The sequence below is a fragment of the Lutjanus erythropterus genome, chromosome 15 (genome assembly GCF_056507025.1).
Source record: "Lutjanus erythropterus isolate fLutEry1 chromosome 15, fLutEry1.hap2, whole genome shotgun sequence".
In the NCBI taxonomy this organism is placed as follows: Eukaryota; Metazoa; Chordata; class Actinopteri; order Lutjaniformes; family Lutjanidae; genus Lutjanus; species Lutjanus erythropterus.
In genome coordinates this window covers 33662315-33681227 of record NC_139331.1, presented here as the reverse complement: position 1 = coordinate 33681227, position 18913 = coordinate 33662315, and the positions used below count along the sequence as shown (strand labels likewise).

At 40.3% G+C, this 18913-nt stretch overlaps 2 protein-coding genes across 4 annotated transcripts in view; one reads left to right on the top strand and one right to left on the bottom strand.

The window, feature by feature from the left end:
• Positions 1–4434: 4434 nt before the first annotated feature.
• Positions 4435–18913, top strand: part of hivep2a (HIVEP zinc finger 2a) — a 156323-nt gene continuing 141844 nt past the window's right edge. For 2 of the 3 annotated variants that reach the window (XM_084737191.1, XM_084737188.1), the window contains exon 1: positions 4435–4922. The gene's annotated coding sequence lies outside the window, so the exon portion shown is untranslated. Of the gene's footprint in view, positions 4923–5165; positions 5397–18913 lie in introns of those variants that run through there. The other variant, XM_084737189.1, reaches the window with a different exon arrangement.
• Positions 12597–14564, bottom strand: LOC146314745 (uncharacterized; the record flags this gene model as incomplete). The annotated part of the gene is made up of 2 exons (XM_084737090.1): positions 12597–13897; positions 14050–14564. Coding segments are annotated over 2 exons (1182 nt in total), but the record flags the coding sequence as incomplete, so codon positions are not given.

The following is an 18913-nucleotide window of genomic DNA, read 5'->3' as shown; positions in this document are numbered from 1 at the left end:
CAAGTAGCTTCATGGCCTAAACCTAACCAAACTGTGACTGTTGAGTTATGTTTCGTGACCTACGTAACATAGTTAAGGTCTAGTAAGTCTGTCGCTGCCAGGACTCTATACATGTCATTTTGAGAGTAACTGACAATTGGCCTATTCTGTTGTGAAGATGTGTCGTGCCAGATGCCTGGTGGAAAAGGCCTGTCAGGAGTCTGGTGTCGTCACCCTGACTGGGACCTGTCTGGATGAGTCCGTTTCTGATGAGGAGGTCGGCCTGTGCAGCTTCACCATCATCAGGATGGACAGGAGGAGGAGGAGGGTATCAGGTGAGGAGAAAATGACATCAGTGAGATGAGCGTGAAACTCTCTAGGCTTTCACATCCTAACCCGACAGTGAGTGCAGCTCTGACTGCTGAACAGGTGAAGAGAGAGCGTTAAAAGGGCTGTAGTGTTTTTATGGAGCTGGAGTCGTAGAGAAGCTGGCAGCTTAACCGGCATCAAAACTGTCAGCAGAAGGTGGGATTCACACGCTGCAGACTCACGCCGCTCCTTGAAATGAAGATCAAAGAATCGAGATGAAATAACTACATGTGTTATGTGGCTCTGTTAGCTCAGGTGATGTGGCTGGAATCTGGCCCAGGATGTTTGTTGCACCTCTCCCTTTTGTTGCATTTAATACCTTTTTTTTTTGACAGCTTATAGTGTTGATAGAAATTGCACAGAGAGAGAGAGAGAGTGGAATGAGCTGTAAAACGGGTTATGAGGAACATTTTACATCTCAAGCACTTGGACGCAGGGCATCCCATCACTTTACTGCTTCACTGTGAAGCTGATGGAATTGCTCGGATGTATCGAGTATTGAATAATACCCATCATTTGGTACCAAATTTCGACACCAATGGAGAAAATAATCAGCGTTACAGAGGCATTTAGCACGCAGCATGCTTGTACCAAGATCTAATAATATTAGTGATTCACTGTCTAAGATTGGGGGGGGTTTGCAAATTTTCTCTTTTTTTCTGGTTATTTAAATTAATTTATTTAATTTATTTAAAAACAATCAATTTACTCAAGTGCACACAGAGAATGTTGACAACACAAACTAAGAAATGCATTAAAAACAACAAAACCAAAATAATAATTCTAAGAAAAATAAAGAATGATAATAATTAACTGTAAGTAAGTAGAGATCTATTTGTTTTGGTTTCATTTTAGTTGACTTCTGCAGGATGAGTTTGGTTTAGCACACGCACATACACACATATTTCTTTTTCCTTTTTCCTATTTTTACTTGCATTGTTGTGGCGTTAGCCCACCAGCAACTGAACAGGTGTTTTGTTGAACTGTTTGAGATGTTTTTTTGTAAAGCTGTTTGTTGTTCCACTGATATCTGTTGTGTTGGGTGATCCAACCATTGTGAGATGTTGATTTTTTTTCTACTTTTTCAGTTCAGTAGTTTCTTCGACCAGTTTTCAAGGTATTGCAGTAATATCGTTATCATGAATTCTTTTGGCCACGATAATTGATGATGTGACCTGGTACAGATATTCCATCAGCTTGGTCATTTTAGTCCGGTCATCCAGTTCTAGTAAAGTGTGCAGAGTTAAATCAGTTTCTCCAGCTGCTGCCAGGTCTTCTTCCTTTGAAGCAAGTTATTACACCACAGTGTGAAATGTAATTTGTTTTTTGTTAAAATTGTATGGTGTTGAAAAAAAATCATGAAGGTACCGGCACTGAAAGTAAGGTATTGGTTTTTATCAATTTTTAACCGATACTCAGCCCTGTCGCTGTGAGCCTCCGAATAAAGGTTTCATGCTGCATATAAAACCTGCGACATCAGTGGAAACTCCAGAACAAAAAGGTCACTGTATGTCTAATTGCTCTATCGATGGCTCCACCTCTGCCAAGCAGCATCTTCTTCTCCTTCTTGTTTGCTCTCATCTTGGATAACTTCTCACGACGCTGTGAATGGACGGATGCCACCGAGACATTTATCAGATCATTATGTGTCATTATCTGTTCCCAGGTACAATGAGAGCTATTTGGAGGAGGAAGAGGAGGAGGAGGAGGCTGTGCAAAAGTCTGATCGGTTTATCATCACAGCGGATGGTTACGTCAGAGCCCGCACGCTGCATTTCACATTTCAGGCCTTTTTTTTTTATTGGCTGATGCTCGGCTCTGTCACGGTAATCAAACCTGTGAAGCTCCAGGTACAGGACGCTTTGTCTCTAGTGATTTATCAAACCTGCCACCTGTTGCTAAAAGGCGCTTACAAAAGCTAATGTAGTTTATTAGCACAAAGGGGCAGCTGCATCTGAACCGGTCCAAGGGAGAAAAAAAGGACTTTATCAAGCCTGATTTAATTTATTAGCAGGAGGGCTGCCTAAATGAGCCCCTCTGTATTCCTAAATGTGTTTTACAGATGAAAGGGCTCAGAGCTGGAGTGGGTTTGTTGTCTGAATACTGAGGGATTCACCCTACATCTGGCAGGAGGTGAACAAGATGGCTTCTTCTTCTTCTTATACAGAACATATGATACTGCATGCAAAATGATGCTCTGCCCACCTGAATAAATAATAGATTCTATGAAGACATACTTAATAATCAATAATAACAAAAATAATAATAGCAATAAACGTTGTATATATAAAACATGCAGATCAAAGTGCTTAACATTCTATTTTAAAAAAGGAATGAAATGAAAAATTAAAGATTTTTTGAAGGCAATCAAAAATGTAAGGTATTAAAGGTCAGTTAAGGCATAAACTGCCATTTAAAAATGGCATATCAGGCTGATTAAAATGTGCTGAGAGCCAATTAAAAACAGCCTGTGGAACATAGACTATACTTTTCTTATGTAGGTTTTGGGATTTTATTGCGCACTTTTCCACCAATGGGATGTGAGCTAAAAAACCAGACACAACAGCTTGTTAAAAAAAATAATTCAACATTTGGAGAAATATTCTCATTTCTTTTCTTGATGAGGGTTAGATGAGCAGATTGATGCCACTCAAATGTTTGTACAGTAAATATAAGATTACAGACAAGACGCAGTTATCTTAGCATACAGACTGTAAAGACTGTAAATCAAACAAGAATAATGCTGTCATGACTGTAAGATGAGGGGAAATGTTGCATTGTTTGTGAGCTAGCTAAAATTTTCACAAAATGTTACACTGGTTTCTAGCCATTCAAAAAGTTAACAAAATATTACAATGACTCCTAGTAAGTGAAAAAGTTAATGCAATTTTACATTGCTGCAAGCTAGCTAAAAAAAATCAACAAAATGTTACATTGTTTGCTGGCAAGTTAAAATGTTTACAAAACATGACACTGATTGCTAGCTAGCTAAAAAGTTAGGTAGCATCATTAACCAACTCATTATGGCTGGAGTTCAAAGTGTTGGTGCAGCCAAATTAAATTCAGTTTATAGGTTTGAAGTAAAAACTAAACTGCGGTTCAAAGAAAGGTTTTAATCTTTCTTAATTTAAAGCTGCTTTTTTAATTTGGTGCAGGATAACGAAGTAAAACCATGATTTAACTGGGTTTAAAATTAATCCTTTTTAAGCCAAAATCTGGCTAATTAACACATTTGTTTGTTTAATATGAAAAAAATGAAGGTAAAAAACAACAGGTTGTTGTACAGTAATAAAGGGGTTAATGTATACTGGACTATTTCTTAGCGGCCAGCAGCCATGTTGTCTCTGTCAGGTTGCCAGGCAACCAGAGGAGATTCAGGAAGTCACTGTCAGTCACCTTCATTACTAGGCTTTGTGTATATAAATTGCATAAAATTAATCTGATTAATCAAATCAACACACATGGGAGAGAGTGGGAGGAAGATGGTTAATGGGGGCCCAGCGGCAGGTTTATGTGTCCAGGTTCCTGCCTTCAAATAATTCAAACAGAATAATAAAGCCCTGGGCTGGTTTAGTGTTAAAAATGAATCATTCTGCAGATTTTAATATTGCCATGATGAGTTATACTGTCCATATTATCATTTAACTTCATAATATTGAAGTTGAATATTATCTCTGGTACTAGGAATTGCATTTGTATTAGCGTAATATTTATTTATATGAAAAATATATATTTACATTGCAAGTATATTTATAATGTTTACATGATGTGATCATTTTGTGCTGCAGACTGTATATCGATGCATTCAGTTCGAGTTTGAACCCACAGCTGAACATACAGCAGGATGCAGGCAGACAGTCAGACAGACAGGTCGCTCCAGAGGTGACCGGGGAATCCTGCTCTCTCTGCGCCGGCAGACAGAGCCTCCTCCTCGGCCACTGCTCCTCCTCCCCTCCCCTCCCTCTGCCCTGGTTGCGCGCTGGGGGATCCGACGACGTCACACGAGCACACACACATACACACACATACACACACTCACACACACACACACACACAGAGAGAGAGAGAGAGAGAGGCAGACACACACATACACACGCCCTCTCTCTCTCGCACTCTCTGCCGCTCCGTCTCTCTCTCCCTCTCCTCTATGCTGCTATTCTGGGAAGTGGCGTTTGGAATAACCCCCGTGTGCGTATGAGTGTGTGCGTGCGTGTGTATGTGTCTCCTGATTTCACCCTCACACACGCACACATACACACTCACAACACAGTCAGACGCGCACATTGACTGTCTGTCTGACTGCAGTAGTGGAGCTCCGGCAGCACAAATCCGCTCGGAAAGGATTCCTTCCATTTTTACGCGCAACTTTTCCTCCGTCGGCGACGTTTCCACCGCTGCCGCTTTCGACTGTTGTGGATTTCTAACAACCGCCTCCTGGCTGCTTCTCACGGACAACCAGCGAGGTGTCTGTCAAAGCCCGCCCGGAGTCGGATCTCCAGGCTGTCACCCACCGGGGCTGCTTGTTGTCATTTTCGCTCGGAGACGGAGACGCGCAGCCGGAGCGCAGACAGGAGGTAAGAGAAAACGGACACATTCTCACACATATCACAGTGACAGCGGGCTTTTCTGCGCCATGACGGACATTAGGAGCTGTTTTCACGCCACTTGATCTTTTGTTTAGCTTATAAGGGCAAGGCTATGCAGGGGGAATACCCCGGGCACGCATTGCATTGCATGCAGATTACCCGGGTTGCGTAATATCCTGAGGAATTTGCAGTAGCCTGCACGGCCAGGCTGACTGCAAGGCCGGGGAGAGATATAGGGAGGGAGGGGGAGTGTTGGTTGGTGGATATGAAGCTGTGAAAGTGGAAGCTCGGATAGGTGTGATGATGGTGTGATTTCTGCGTCTGGAAGGTCGATTTTCCCCTGCATTTATTTCCAACAAACCAACCCTGATGACATCTAGGTGGGAAGTTCACCGGAAAACACCTTTAATATCCCCGTGACATTCCTTTAATCACTGTGTGGAGCTGGAGGAGTGTTCAGAAGTGAGTTTCAGCTGTGACCTTACCGCACTCCCTCTGGTATTTCCTTGTATGATGAGTGTGACACTCTCTTGTTGCTACAGTGTGTGTTGTTGCAGAGTTTGTGTCCAGAAATTCAGACTGTGTTGAGTTCTTTTTTCAGCAGGGAGTGACTTTATCTCCTCTGCTCATCGTTTCTTTCCTCTGTTTGTGTGTGTGTGTGTGTCTGTGTATGAGAGAGGGAGAGAGTGAGGGAGAAATGGTGGGTGGTGCGCTGGCTGGTTCCGGGAATGTTCCATGACGTGTTGCCGTCTAGAGAGGGGCCCCGGCCGGGGAGACTCCGACGCACGGCCCGGGCCTGCTCTCTCCGACTCTCTTTAACAAGCCTGCTGATACTCTGCCGCTGGAAAATATCTGTGTGTGTGTGTGTGTGTTTTTCGCTGCTTTTCTACAGAAGAGATTTACAGCCTCATCATATAAGCAGCGCAGCGTGTGTTGTTGGTGTGCTGCGCGTCATAATCCTGTGATCCGCTGCTCATTCCTGCAGGAAGCACTCTCTTTTCTCTGCCTCCATAGAGAGGTCAGAGGTCAAAGGTCAGGGTCAAGCACTACTGTATGCTGAAGGGCTAGAGCTGCAAAAATCGGCCTTACTCAATAAGTCAGCTGAAAGACAATTAATTTCAGTTATTTTTCAAGAGGAACATCAAACATTTGCCAGTTCCAGCTTCTTAAAGGAGAAATCTGTCATATATTTACGGTGATAGATCATAAATGATATGATAGTTTGATGATATTTTAAGTCCGTTCTTTGACATCAACACTTCAGCCGCAGTGTCCCCCTTTGAAATTTCTATTCTGGCGTGGAACAGTTTTATTTTTCCTGTTTCATGTTAATTAGAGTTTAAATTAATGCCGAATGTTCGCCGAGTGAGTAAGCGTTTGTTTATGAGTCGTAACAAATCATTAATAATCTTTTAGATGGAGTAGATGTTTATAACAGTGAAATTAAACAATATGTTAATGGAGTTTGGCAGGCAGTGAGACATGCAGCCACTGAGCTCAAAGTCCAGTGTGTGTATTTTCAGATCAGTGGGTTTTGCTTCAACCACAGACTATATTAAATAGGATTCTAAGCCTTTTAATATATAGTGTACTGCTCCACTTCACTATTTGGACAGGTGTAGTCATTTTTTTTGCAATTATTACGTAGTGTTCCTTTAAGAACAGGAATCAAGTATACATAAAATGCTGCCTATAGGGCTGACAAATAAAAAAAATCTGCATAATATTCTTTATAAACAAAAAATAAGTTTCATTGTTGCATGAAGGACAAGATACATGCTGATACCAGTAGGCCTATAGATTGATACCACTGTGACAGGTCAGTATCAGGCCGATCATATCAGTCAATCAACGCATCTGTTATGTTTTAGGAAGGATTTGCTGCTTTTCTTTGTCATTTATGAGAGTGAATTTGAAGCACTTTGAAGACATCTCTCTACGTTCTGAAATTGTGATGAGCATTTTTCATAATTTTCTAACATTTCATAGACAAATAATTAATCGATTAATCACAAAGATAATAAAAAATTGTAGTTGCAGCCCTGGTTAGTTTGCTGACAGTTCTGTTGGACAGTGATTGTTAGTAAATGATATAGTTGGATGGATTCTTTAGGACTGTGATTAAATGAATGTTAAACTAATATGTAATTTGAAGCTCTTGTTTTGTTGTATGAATTTCTTTGTGGATGACTGTTTGTTCAATGTTTGATTTGTTTGTTGACCCAACCTTTTAATGTTCTGGATCTATTGGGAACTTAAATTCACTTGTGTAGTTTGGTTTTGCTGTCAGAGTTGGTTCAATTGGTTTGATGTAAACTATAAATTCAGTTTTACAGATGTACAGATGTTTACATTTACAGCAGATCTGCATGGGCAGGCGTTGTGCTTTAAGTGTTGTTTCATCAACTTTAGAATAAAGTGACTGATTAGTTATAGTTTTTCAAAACGTTGTTGTCTGCATAATTGACGTTATTGGATAATGAGTAGAACTTTAATCGGGCCTGAAAAGTTGAGCCCGAAAAGGCTAAAGCCTGACAAAATTCTGACCCAAACCCGACCCTCATTAGCATATTTCAGCCCAAACCCGATACAGAAATTTTTCTTAACAAGCTTCCCTGTATGCACCAAACAGCAGATGTTGGCAGTAACAGGGACAATACATGCAACGACAAAAGTGGGGAGAAAAATGATAAAAAATAATACAGCCCAAACCTGATCTAAGCCAATGGAATATGAGAGAAATGTGCCTGACCTGATCCAAAACCGTCGGGTCCTGTTGGGTTCGGGTACAGATCTCAAGTTCTAATATTGACCAGAGGTGGGAATCCCCTGAGTCCCCACAGTACGTTACTTTTAGCCCCGTTAAGGACACTACAGCAGGGTGGAGGGCTGGCAATATGAGGGTCTGAGCTTCAGTTTTAACCAGCTGAGGGACAGTGTGCTGCTGTCCAGCTGCTGCCAACATGACTGTTTGTTTCTTTGATGTTTAATATGTCACAGGGAGCACAAATAAAGCACACATTAACAGTAAGGACCAATAAAGATCAAGCATAAGCTTGCACGAAGGCATGCAGTAAATAAATAAATCAATCCAAATATTTATTATAAATTATAAGAAAGAAGGATAAAATCAAACTGTGTTGTGACTTTGTCTTTGTTGGCAAGGAAGCAGCTAATTTTAAACTCAGATTGACACTGTAAAGATGGTATTTTTAGAAACAACGAGGAGCTGCGAGCTCTGCAAAACAATTACAGAGAATGGAAGCAGAATGTCGACAGAAACAAATGAACTGAGAGGGAAGAAGCAGCTCTGATGAATGCAGCAGCAGCAGCAGCAGCAGCAGAAGAGCAGTAACAGAGCCTCTTCCTGGATGTGTGTGTGTGGTGTGTGTTTGTTTGTTGGGTTATGAGCCCGAAGCCGAAGAGATCATTGCAGTGTGTGTTCTGCTGTCAGGACTCACGCTGCGCACGGCTGAGCGCGCACGTGTCTCTGGTGAGCGTGTGTGTGAGGGCGTGCACGGGGAAAGACCGACCTACGTACCATCTGTCCCACTGCCACCTCAGATGGCCATCGGGGTGTACTGCGTAGGAGCGAGCGGCCACACACACGCACACACATGCGCTGGTACCATGGAGAATAGACGTACGGAGGACATGCGTGAGGTGTGACTTGATTTTCTTCACTAAACATGCAATTAATTTATTACTTAGGCCATGTGGGAACTTAACGTGTGTATGCATGTGTGTGTGAGGAACAGCTCACAGTATGTAACACACAGCTGAAGTAGGGCTGAGACCATTACTCAAGTTATTTGAGTGCTAACAATCCTTGAGTCTTTACTGTTGCACCATACAGGCCTGACATTGTGCTGTTTGTTGAATTTGTGTGAGACACAAGGAAATGTTCATGGTGAAAGATGGAAGGAAAAAAAGCTGCTGTATTAGCAACACTGGCTTTATAGTACAGCTAGCCTGTTAGCTTAGCTGCCAAAATGTGCTAGACTAAAACCTCTTTTACACTGGACAAAAAAAAGAAAAACACCAACACCCACTAACATCTGACTTTAGTCTCCAGCTCAGATCAGCAGTGATGGAAATATGACATCTAGGTGAACACACTAATTTACAACCATTTTCTAGCCCAATGTAATTAAATGTAATATATTCATCATAATAAATCATAAAATGATCGTGACATGACAACAGAAATCAAGGAAACATGTTAAACTGAACTGCATCAACGCTACAGCTGCAATGTCCTTTGAAAGTTCTATTTTGGTCCATAACTTGCTGTTTTTGTTTGCCTGTTTCACGTTAATTAGAGTTTAAATTAATGCCGAATGTTCGCTGAATGAGTAAGTGTTTGTTTATGAGTCGTAAAAAGTCAGTAATAATCTTTTAGAGGGAGAAGAGTTTTATAACAGTTAAATTGAGAAAAATGTTAATGGAGTTTTGCAGGCAGTGAGTCAGGCAGCCACTGAACTCAAAGTCCAGAGTGTGTATTTTCAGAGCAGTGGGCTTTAGTTTTCAGGATAATGGGCTGAACTTTACATTGTCAGTTATAGCAAGGTGATCAACTTACAGTGTAGGACTCGTCCTCTCTTGTTATTGTCAGATCATAATGTTGCACTTGTTTTGCACTCCTGCAGCGTTCCTGCAGCCTGCAGAGCATCCTTGAGTCTGGGGAGGAGGCGGTGGGGGGAAAACAACTCACTGCAACCTTAGATTGTCTATTAAATAGGATTTCAACTAATTTAATATACAGTTTGTGGCTCCAACTCACCATTAGGACTGCAGTGCTCATTTTTTGACGTGCTACATATTATTCCTTTAAGGCTTGTTATCAGTAGGTTCTGCAGCTCTTTTTAAAGTTGGTGTTGAGTCTGAAACATTTTCACTGGCCTCCATGCTGCTTTCTACTGTTCACTAACCCTGTTTTCCGGTGGGTTTATGACGTCAAACGTGACACATCAAGAAAAAAAGAAAGAAAGGCACACTTGTTTACTAGCAATGAGAAAGGAGACAATCACTTTTAGTGGTTTCACTTGTTTGTTAAAAAAAATGCATATAAATGTTAATTTTGGTCAAACAACATTGTGCGTCAGTGGTTTCCAACCTGGAGACTGGAAGCTGGAAAATTCTACTGCATCAAATGTTGCTTTTCTCTCATCTTTGGTTTTTTATTTGTGACACGCTACAGTTGTACATCTTAGGTGTCAAAGAATAAGACAGAATAATTAGGAATCAGTGACAAAAACAGATTGAGATCCACTGTTGTAGTTGGGCCTGTCACAATAATTGCGTGATTGACTTATCATACAATATATGGACATGATCTCTCTAATTTTTTCTGACCTCAGTGTTGCCCGTTGTGTTGATATGTGTGTGAACATATGAATGTCAGCGACATGTTGTCAGCAGGGTTTTCTACACCGTTACCAGACCTGGGTGCAGCACCTCAGTGTTTGTTATTTATGTTTTCTTCATTTAGGATATTTTTAAAATATTTTTTTCACGTTTCAATTCTAGTGTCTGAATATTCTTAAGAAGTAAAACTTCTTTGCTGTTGCATGTATATGCATTAACATGCTAATATGTTATCATTATATCAGTCCCATAAAATGCTCTTAAAATGACAATAATCTATTTATTGCAATTATCTCTGGGACATTATTGTCCAACATGAGCAGAAAGTGGTATCTACCAGGACTACTTATGGACTCAAGGACCACTTATGAGCTTTTACAGTACTTTCCATCCCATCTCGCAGTCTTCCTCAGAGTTTGGTTTGCTCATTTGTCGTGCAGCTCAGTTGTCAGGAGGTAACAGGTGGTTGAGTACAGAGGGGTTGTAACCCCTGTCTCTATTTAAAGATGGCGAACGACCTTCTTGATTTGCGACAAATACATCTGCTCTTGATTTATTACATTATTGAGGACACTTTGGTCCAGAGGGACCGCAGTAATGAAGAATCACAACGTCCATTTTGGTTTAAATAATTATCTTCTGTTGTCTAGTAAAAAGTGCGGCAGCCTGTTTTGATTTTATTTTGGTTAAGTGTCTCTTTATCTGTGCACTTGCTCTAAATCCATTTCATTTTTTGCGTGTCTTTCTCTCTGTGCGTTGCTAATTGTCGCTGTCAGCGTGTCTTGCTTTTTGTGTGTGGCTTGTAGCTTGTGTGTGTGTGTGTGTGTGTGTGTGTGTGTGTGTGTGTGTGTGTGTGTGTGTGTGTGTGTCTCCTCCTGTCTGTCTCACTGCTGGCTGTGTATCAGCGAGCTGCTGCAGATGTGATAAGTTTGCATTTGCTGTCAATTAACACAGTGCACACATCATAGCTGGAGAATTTGAAATGACTGCACATGTATGGCATGGTGTGATGAAGTAACACACACGCACACACAGAGACTCACACTGTTGGGCTTTCATTACAGCTTTGAGTCGCTGGTGAACATCCTGAAGTGAAGTGTTTGTAAAGTCTGTAACAGCCCTCCGCTCTGCTCGTGCAGCTGACGATAAACAGCTTTCAGCTTTTAATATCCTGCTCACTAACAGACAACAGGAACATCTTGCATCCAGTGATGAAACAATTACTGAGCACGTTTACTTGAGATTACGCTTAAAATCAATTTGTTAACCTTTTAAAAAGTATTTATTACGGTTTCTAAAATGTTAACATTTGCTTGCTTTCCCCATATCATGCAAGATTTAATAAATATGATGTTTTGATCTCTAGTCAAACAAAATTTAAAGGCACACAATGCAAGATTTATTTATTTATTTTGCAATTTGGCGCCCCTACAGTTTCAGTAAGGCAACATTTTCAATAATTTTGGATTTTTAAAACTTCAAAAATGTGGTCATGTCTTGCTTGAACTACACTGACCCCACTGCTCCATTTCTTCCATATCTAAGTTTTCAGAAATTGTGCATGAATACAGGTGTAATTAACACACTATGAGGCTCCATCCGTATCTGTATGTATATCTAACATTTAGGATAAATGAGCCTTAACAGCAGCCAGAGTTGGCAACAGTTTGTGGTTACTTTAGCAACAAGTACAGCCATCTGTCCATCAGCAAACTCTGTAAATCACAGAGAGTTGAGGCAGAGCAGCTGACAGACATCAGCTGCAAAACAGAAAAAAAAATTCTCCATGAAAAGCGATCACATTTCACCAAAACACATAGTTTAAACACATAGTTGGTGGCGTGTGACTTAGTGCCCAGCAACCCAAGTTACACTGTGTGAGAACTAGGGCTGCACGAAAAATAAAATAAAAATAATCATATAGTGTTTATTTTGACAGGTGTTGTGATATGATTTATGATTCATGGGAATTATTTAAAAAAACTGAATAGAATAAAATAATACAACTGGGATGACAGAAATATAATAATAAAAACAACTATTTTTGCATCAGAGTTTTCATTTTCACTGCAAAAAAAATATGATTAAAGTTATGATGATGTGACATTTTTGGGGACTGCGCCAAACAAACATATTTTCTTACATCCGGAGAACAAGATTTGTAGGCCAGAGCATCGCTGCAGCACCACAGTGAGGATTTTAAAGGTGTTATTTTGAGGTAAAATGTTACATAATGTTGGTTTTAAAGACACAGGCCTGATATCTTTGATGTTTAGACTCCAAAAATCAATAGTCTCTCTGTGATTTAGTAAAAAATGAAATACATCAGGTGTATGTTTGATCTGTAATGTATATATGCAGTGTACCTTTGGTGATTTTAATAACAGATTTGGCAGAGAAAATGCTGCTCCATGTTGTGTTGTTGCATCCGTTTCCTCAGCCTGTCTGTTATTGTAACATATCAGACACCTCAGAGTGGATTATTACTCACAAGAGTAATAACAGCTGCAGTGCAACATGATGCACCTGCAGCTCTTTAACTGTGTGCTGACTGATTCTCCTGCATGAAGTGAACAGGAGAGAGCTTCACGCTGAACTGATCCTCAGTTTATCTCACTGAATTGTGCAACTGCACAGTTTCACCTGTGTGTGTGTGTGTGTGTGTGTGTGTGTGTGTGTGTGTGTGTGTGTGTGTGTGTGTGTGATCACCTGAGAGCTGTAGAGGAACCTGAGAGCACTGCGGTGACCGGGGACCTGACAGCGACGGCTAAATTATTAAGATACGCACACACACACAGCTAATGAGCTGGTTGACTGGCTTCTACTGATACATTCTTCCTCTGTGGTTTGTTTTATACCTGGTTCGATGTACAGTATGCACTCGAACATCCGGAGGAGAGGAAGAAAAGAGGGCAAAAGTGAGAGTAACCTACAGAAGAAGAACGAAAAGGGAGAAAAGGAGCGGGGAGAAAGATGAGATAAGGGATGAGGGAATAAGTGGAGAGGAGAGAAGAGGAAGGAAGATAAGTGAGGGGATGAGAGAAGAGTAGAAGAAGAGCAAGGGGAGAACAAGGAAGGAAGAAGAAGGGAACAAAACTAGAGTGGAGGAGACAAGGGGAAAGGAACATAGGAGAAAGGAGAGGAAAGAAAGCAAGAGAAGATATAAGTGATTAGGAAACGAAACGAGGATAAGATGGAGAGAAAAGGAAACGAGGAGAAAGGAAATAGAGGAAACAAGCAGAGATGAGAAAAGAGGTGAGGTAAGGAAATGTGGAGAGGAGACAAAGGGTTGGGAATTGAAACTATAGAGAGGGAGACAGGAGAAAAGGAAGCAAGGAGAAAGGAGAGGAGACGAAACAAGTAGAGGAGAAAAGCGTGAGGAAAGAAAGCAAGAGAAGAAGAGAAAGGAGATTAAGAAATGAAACAAGGGGACAGAAAGGAGAGAAAAGGAAACAAGAAGAAAGGAAATTAAATAAGCATTGAGGAGAAAAAGTGTGAAGAGAGGAAACAGGAGGGGAGGTGAGAAGATGTACAGAAAGGAAACAAGAAGGGAGGAGGAAAAACAAGCAGGGAGGATGAAGGAGGTGAGGAAGGGCCTCAAGAGGAGAGGAAATGAGAGAGGAGGAGAAGAAAGAGAAGAAAATTGAGTAGATTGAAGAGGTGAGAAAAGGAAACATGGGGAGGAAAAGAGAAGAGAGAAAGTGAGAGCAAAGTAAATTAATGAAGAGGAGAGGAAACAGGTGAGGACAATAAAGAAAGAAAAGGAAAAGGAGATGACAGCGGAAGTGAGGAAAGGAAACAAGATGAGAGGAAACAGAAGGATAGAAGAGGAGATGAGAGGAGAGGGAACAAGAATGAGGAGAAGCAGGAGAGAGAAAGGGAAAAAGAGAAAATGCAAGGAAACAAGTGGAGAAGAAAGGAGAAGAAACGAGGTGAGAACAAGGAGTAAGGAATTGAGGATAGAGAAAGAAAGGAGAAAGGAAAAAAGATGTTAGGAAAGGACAGAAGATGAGAGGAGAGGAAAGGAAACAAGGGGTGAGGAGAAGAAAGTGAAGGGAAATGAGTAGAGAAGAGGGAACAAGAAGAACGAGAAGGAAAAGGAACAAGTGAAAACCAAAGGAAACAAGTGGAGAAGAGTAGAGAAAAGGAATCAAGAGGAGAGGAAATGAGAGGAGAAGGAAAGGAATGTGGAGAGTGGAAGAAAAAGGAAAGGATCGAAGAGGTGAGGACAGAAAACAAAAGGAGATGAAACAAAAGAAGAGGTTAGGGAAGGACACAAGAGGAGAAAATAGAGAGAAAGAGGACAGGAAACTAGAGGAGAAGAGAGGAAAGGATGAAGGAGGAGAGAAGGATGAGGAGTAACAGAGCAGGAGGAGAGGGGATGAGAGGTTTCCAAGCTGCAGCGACAGAGGAGTGTGTCTATTCTGTCAGCTGCTGACACACTTTTCATTTGAAGGACTTTGCTCAGTAGGGTGTGAGTGTGTGTGTGTGTGTGTGTGTGTGTGTGTGTGTGTGTGTGTGTGTGTGTGTGTGTGTGTGTGTGTGAGAGTGTGTGCGTGTGTGTGTGTGTGTGTGTGTGTGTGAGAGAGTGTGTGCGTGTGTGCGTCTCAGCTTGTTGTCCTCAGCCGTACTAAAGGAAACTCCCTCTCTCAGCCCCATGACAGCTGGATGAGGACATCTTTTGTCCCTCAGCCAATCAGTGATCACCTTGCTGCTGACTGACACATCTGTTGCTCCACACCGGCCAATCATATGGCAGCTTTCTAACAAGATGGGAAATATAATTGTTTTCCCACCTGTGAGCTAAAAACTGTGTGTGTGAGTGAGTGAGTGAGTGAGTGAGTGAGTGAGTGAGTGAGTGAGTGAGTGAGTGTGTGTGTGTGTGTGTGTGTGTGTGTGTGTGTGTGTGTGTGTGTGTGTGTGTGTTGAGACCTTTACCCATACTGGCCCACTTTCTCAACAGCTTGTAATTAGTCTCACTTCATGCATTTATGCATCAGACAGTCGAACTGAATCAGTGTTTTGTAATCAGAAAATCCCAAATGACACAACCAACATTCAGTTCCCCCTTTACTGTACACTGCCTGTGAATGGATTATAAATCATGTACAGTACAACTCCTTCAGTTCACAGTGGGGGAATGTAATTAAGCACATAAACTTACATAAAATACTTGAAGCGATGGTTGGGATTGTTTGAAGTGGAGTTTTGTGAGTCATTTCTTTACCTTGCTGTCAAACAGCCTTTTCCAAGCCAGACATCACTTTTTCCAAACCAACCAAACTCCATTGGTGAAATCATCAATTTTACCTCACAAATCACAGAAGTTCCTAGTCTACCACTTCCTCAATTTTGTGATTAGTTTGTGTTATTGTGTGACTTTGGTGAATCCAAACTAACCCTTTAAAACCCCAAAGTTGCACAGTAACACAAACTAACTAACAGATCGACGTGGCAGAAGACCAGCAACTCCTGTGTCCTGTGAGGTAAAATCGTTGTTTTTGCCAATGGAGTCTGGTTGAGCCAGCTTACACAATGCTGGTTTCTCATTGGGAAACTGCTGTTATATAAGGCAAATATCAGTCTCTCCAAAGCCACCAGACTCCAATGGCAAAATCGGTAATTTTACCTCATAGAATACAGAAGTTATTGGTCTACCATGTTACTACAGAATGAGTACTTTTGATTTGTTTATTTTATAAATTTAGCTAATAAGACTTATGTACTTTTACCAAGAATGCAGGACTCTTACCTGTAGTGGAGTAGGCTATTTTTTAAAATGTGTTACTTTAAGTCAAGGATCTGAATACTTCTCTTCCACCACTGATCGTCAATGCAAAGAAATATTCTACATATATCTCTAGTATACTTCCTTATGGGTGGAGATACTTGTACTGAGCCGAGCCATGAGCAGCCACGACCACCACAGCCATGCTTGAAATGTTTTTATTCCATTTGAATAACTCAGTAAAAGGTGTTGTTTTGCTTGATGATGATGTGTTGAAGGTGTAAGAGGCTGCATGTCGCCTGTAGCTCTTCATCTATAATCAGCTCACTGAGGCTGTTTCTTCTTCTTCTTCTATTATTCCCTCCTGCAGTATTTAAAACCAATCTGCTGAGCTAATGGCACCAAGAATGTATATATTTTGATATATAGACCCACTTTTAATGAACAATAGAAGACTATCACTAACAAAGTGGTCTTGCTTATATGTGAGGGAGCAGCATACATGGTGGACTTCATGGTGCATTCACATGCTCTTCAGATGGTCACATTTTGAAAGTTGGGAAGTTGCTCTTGTTTTCCTTGTTGTTGTTGGCTTGGCTGAAGTCTGCTGTAACAGTTTGAAGCCTTTTAAATTACAAAGTTAATTAATAAAAATGTATAGGGCTGCTAACTGCTAACTTACGATTTTTTTCATTGTCCGTTAATGTGTTAATTATTGATTCATCAATTGGTTGTTGAGTCTATAAAATGTCAGAAAAGGAAAGGAGCAAAGAAACCAGGAAATATTCACATTTAAGCAGCTGGAGGAAGAGAATTTTTTCTTTTTGTACTTTTAAACAACTCAAACCAATTAATCGTTTATCAAAATCACGTACCAAAACACACAGGTTTCACAGACTTTATGAGTTGTTGAACTAATTTTTCCAATTCAAACACCACATGAATGCACCATAATGTTCCTGTTAAAAAAAAAAAAAGAAAAATGCTAATTTATGCTCATAGCTGTCTCGTTTTTTGGATCTGGTTCCCACTTGATGAAAAGTTTTTTAAGGTAAATTTTCTGAAAATGACATACAGTACACTTGTTGCTGTCAAAATTTAGATGAGAAGTTTGATATCAGTTTAATACACCTTTTTCACAGCAGCCATATTGACATTAAATAGGAGACACAGGTTTTAGCAATGATACTAATTAGCTAACGTTCTGTTTCATTCAGGTCAAACAGAGTCGGGTTGTCCATGTTGTCTCACTGTCAAGAACATTAATTAGACTCACGGGAACACCTGTGTTCACTCTGCTGTTTCATATCAAAATGGCTGCCGTTAAAAAAAGTCTACTTTTGTTCATCCAGAACAACTTAGCTGTTAGCATGTTAGCTCAGTCGGGGTGTGTGGATGAGACAGAGGAAAACCTATAGCCAAAGGAGAAAGAATATGTAGCTCCAAAATATTTTAATTCATGTTTCATCTTGTTAGCTAACATGTTAGCTGCTAGTTCATCCAAGAATCACGAGGGATTTGTCAGTTAGCCTCATGACGAGAAGTAAAGAAACCTGCTGTTTAAGCTAGCTACTCGCCAGGTAAGCTAGCTGTCCAGAAATCTCTGTCTTTCAGTTTTCAGTTTGTACAAATGTCAAATACATGAGACATAACTTGTAAACGTGACATTTGGATTGTGAGGGAGCATCTCTGACAAAGGTTAACTGACAGTCCCCCCGACTTTCTGTATTGCTGGATCACTGAGATGAAACTAATATCGGTCTTTTCATCTGACTTCTGGTAAGACAGTTCATTCCTTTCTTTTCAGACGCTAACAAATCTGTCAACAAAACTATTATCTCTTCCTTTATTTGTAAAGACAATGTATGAAATAAATAAAACAAAAGGAGTCAAGTAAATTCTGAGTTTGGGTTCTTTGAATGTCAATATTAGTTTTTATAGGCTACATTTTGGCTAAAATAGCTGAGAGCTAAACCTAAACATAATCAATAAGGGATCTGAAAGGGTTTGAATTTGATACTGGATTCAATAAAATGCTACCAAACCCCCAACTCGATAATATTCACACAACTTTTCATAGTTTGGTTTCATTGTTTTTCTCATTAAGGTTTAGGGTTAGAGCTGCCACAACTAACCAATTAATCAATCATGAATCAGTCATTACATTAATTGCCAGCTACATATTGAGAATTAATTTTATAATTTTGAGTAACTTTTAAGAATAATATTTCTGATTCCAGCTTCTTAAATGTGAATATTTTCTGATTTCTTCACTCATTTATGACAATGAACTGAATTTATTATGTAATGATATCTGGATTACTGCTCAAATGTAGCTGACAGGACGTCATATTCCGAGCAGCTCCGGTGTAGTGTGATCAAAAAAAAAAGAAAGACAAAAAAAAAGTTTCAGTCATCTAAAATACCAGAAACAAGCTTTTGATGTCATTCACTCTCAATCTAGAGCCGCTATTTTGCAGCGGCTTTCAGTCATATGGGAAGAAATATACATTTTTTCACACCCACGGAACTGAAACCAGAACCAGAATACGTTACAACGACAAAATTTGGTGTTCAGTTTTGAGTAAAGTGTGAAACCTACTTTCTCTCAGTGGGAAACTCTATTTCGTGCTTTCAGTAACTCACGCCTCATATCTACTACGTAAATGTAAAACCCTGAGCTCAGGCGTTTTCTCTGAGGGCGGAGAGGGGGTTGTCCAGTGGCATTTTGGGAAATGTAGTCAATCTGACTGACTGTACATGAGGCAGGTTGAGGGAAAGAAATGTCAAATTAAAATGAGCTGCACATCACAAACTGATGATGCTTTTTCTTTTCTTTAACTGTCATTCACAATCTGTTTAGGGCTTTTTTCTGTTTTTTTTA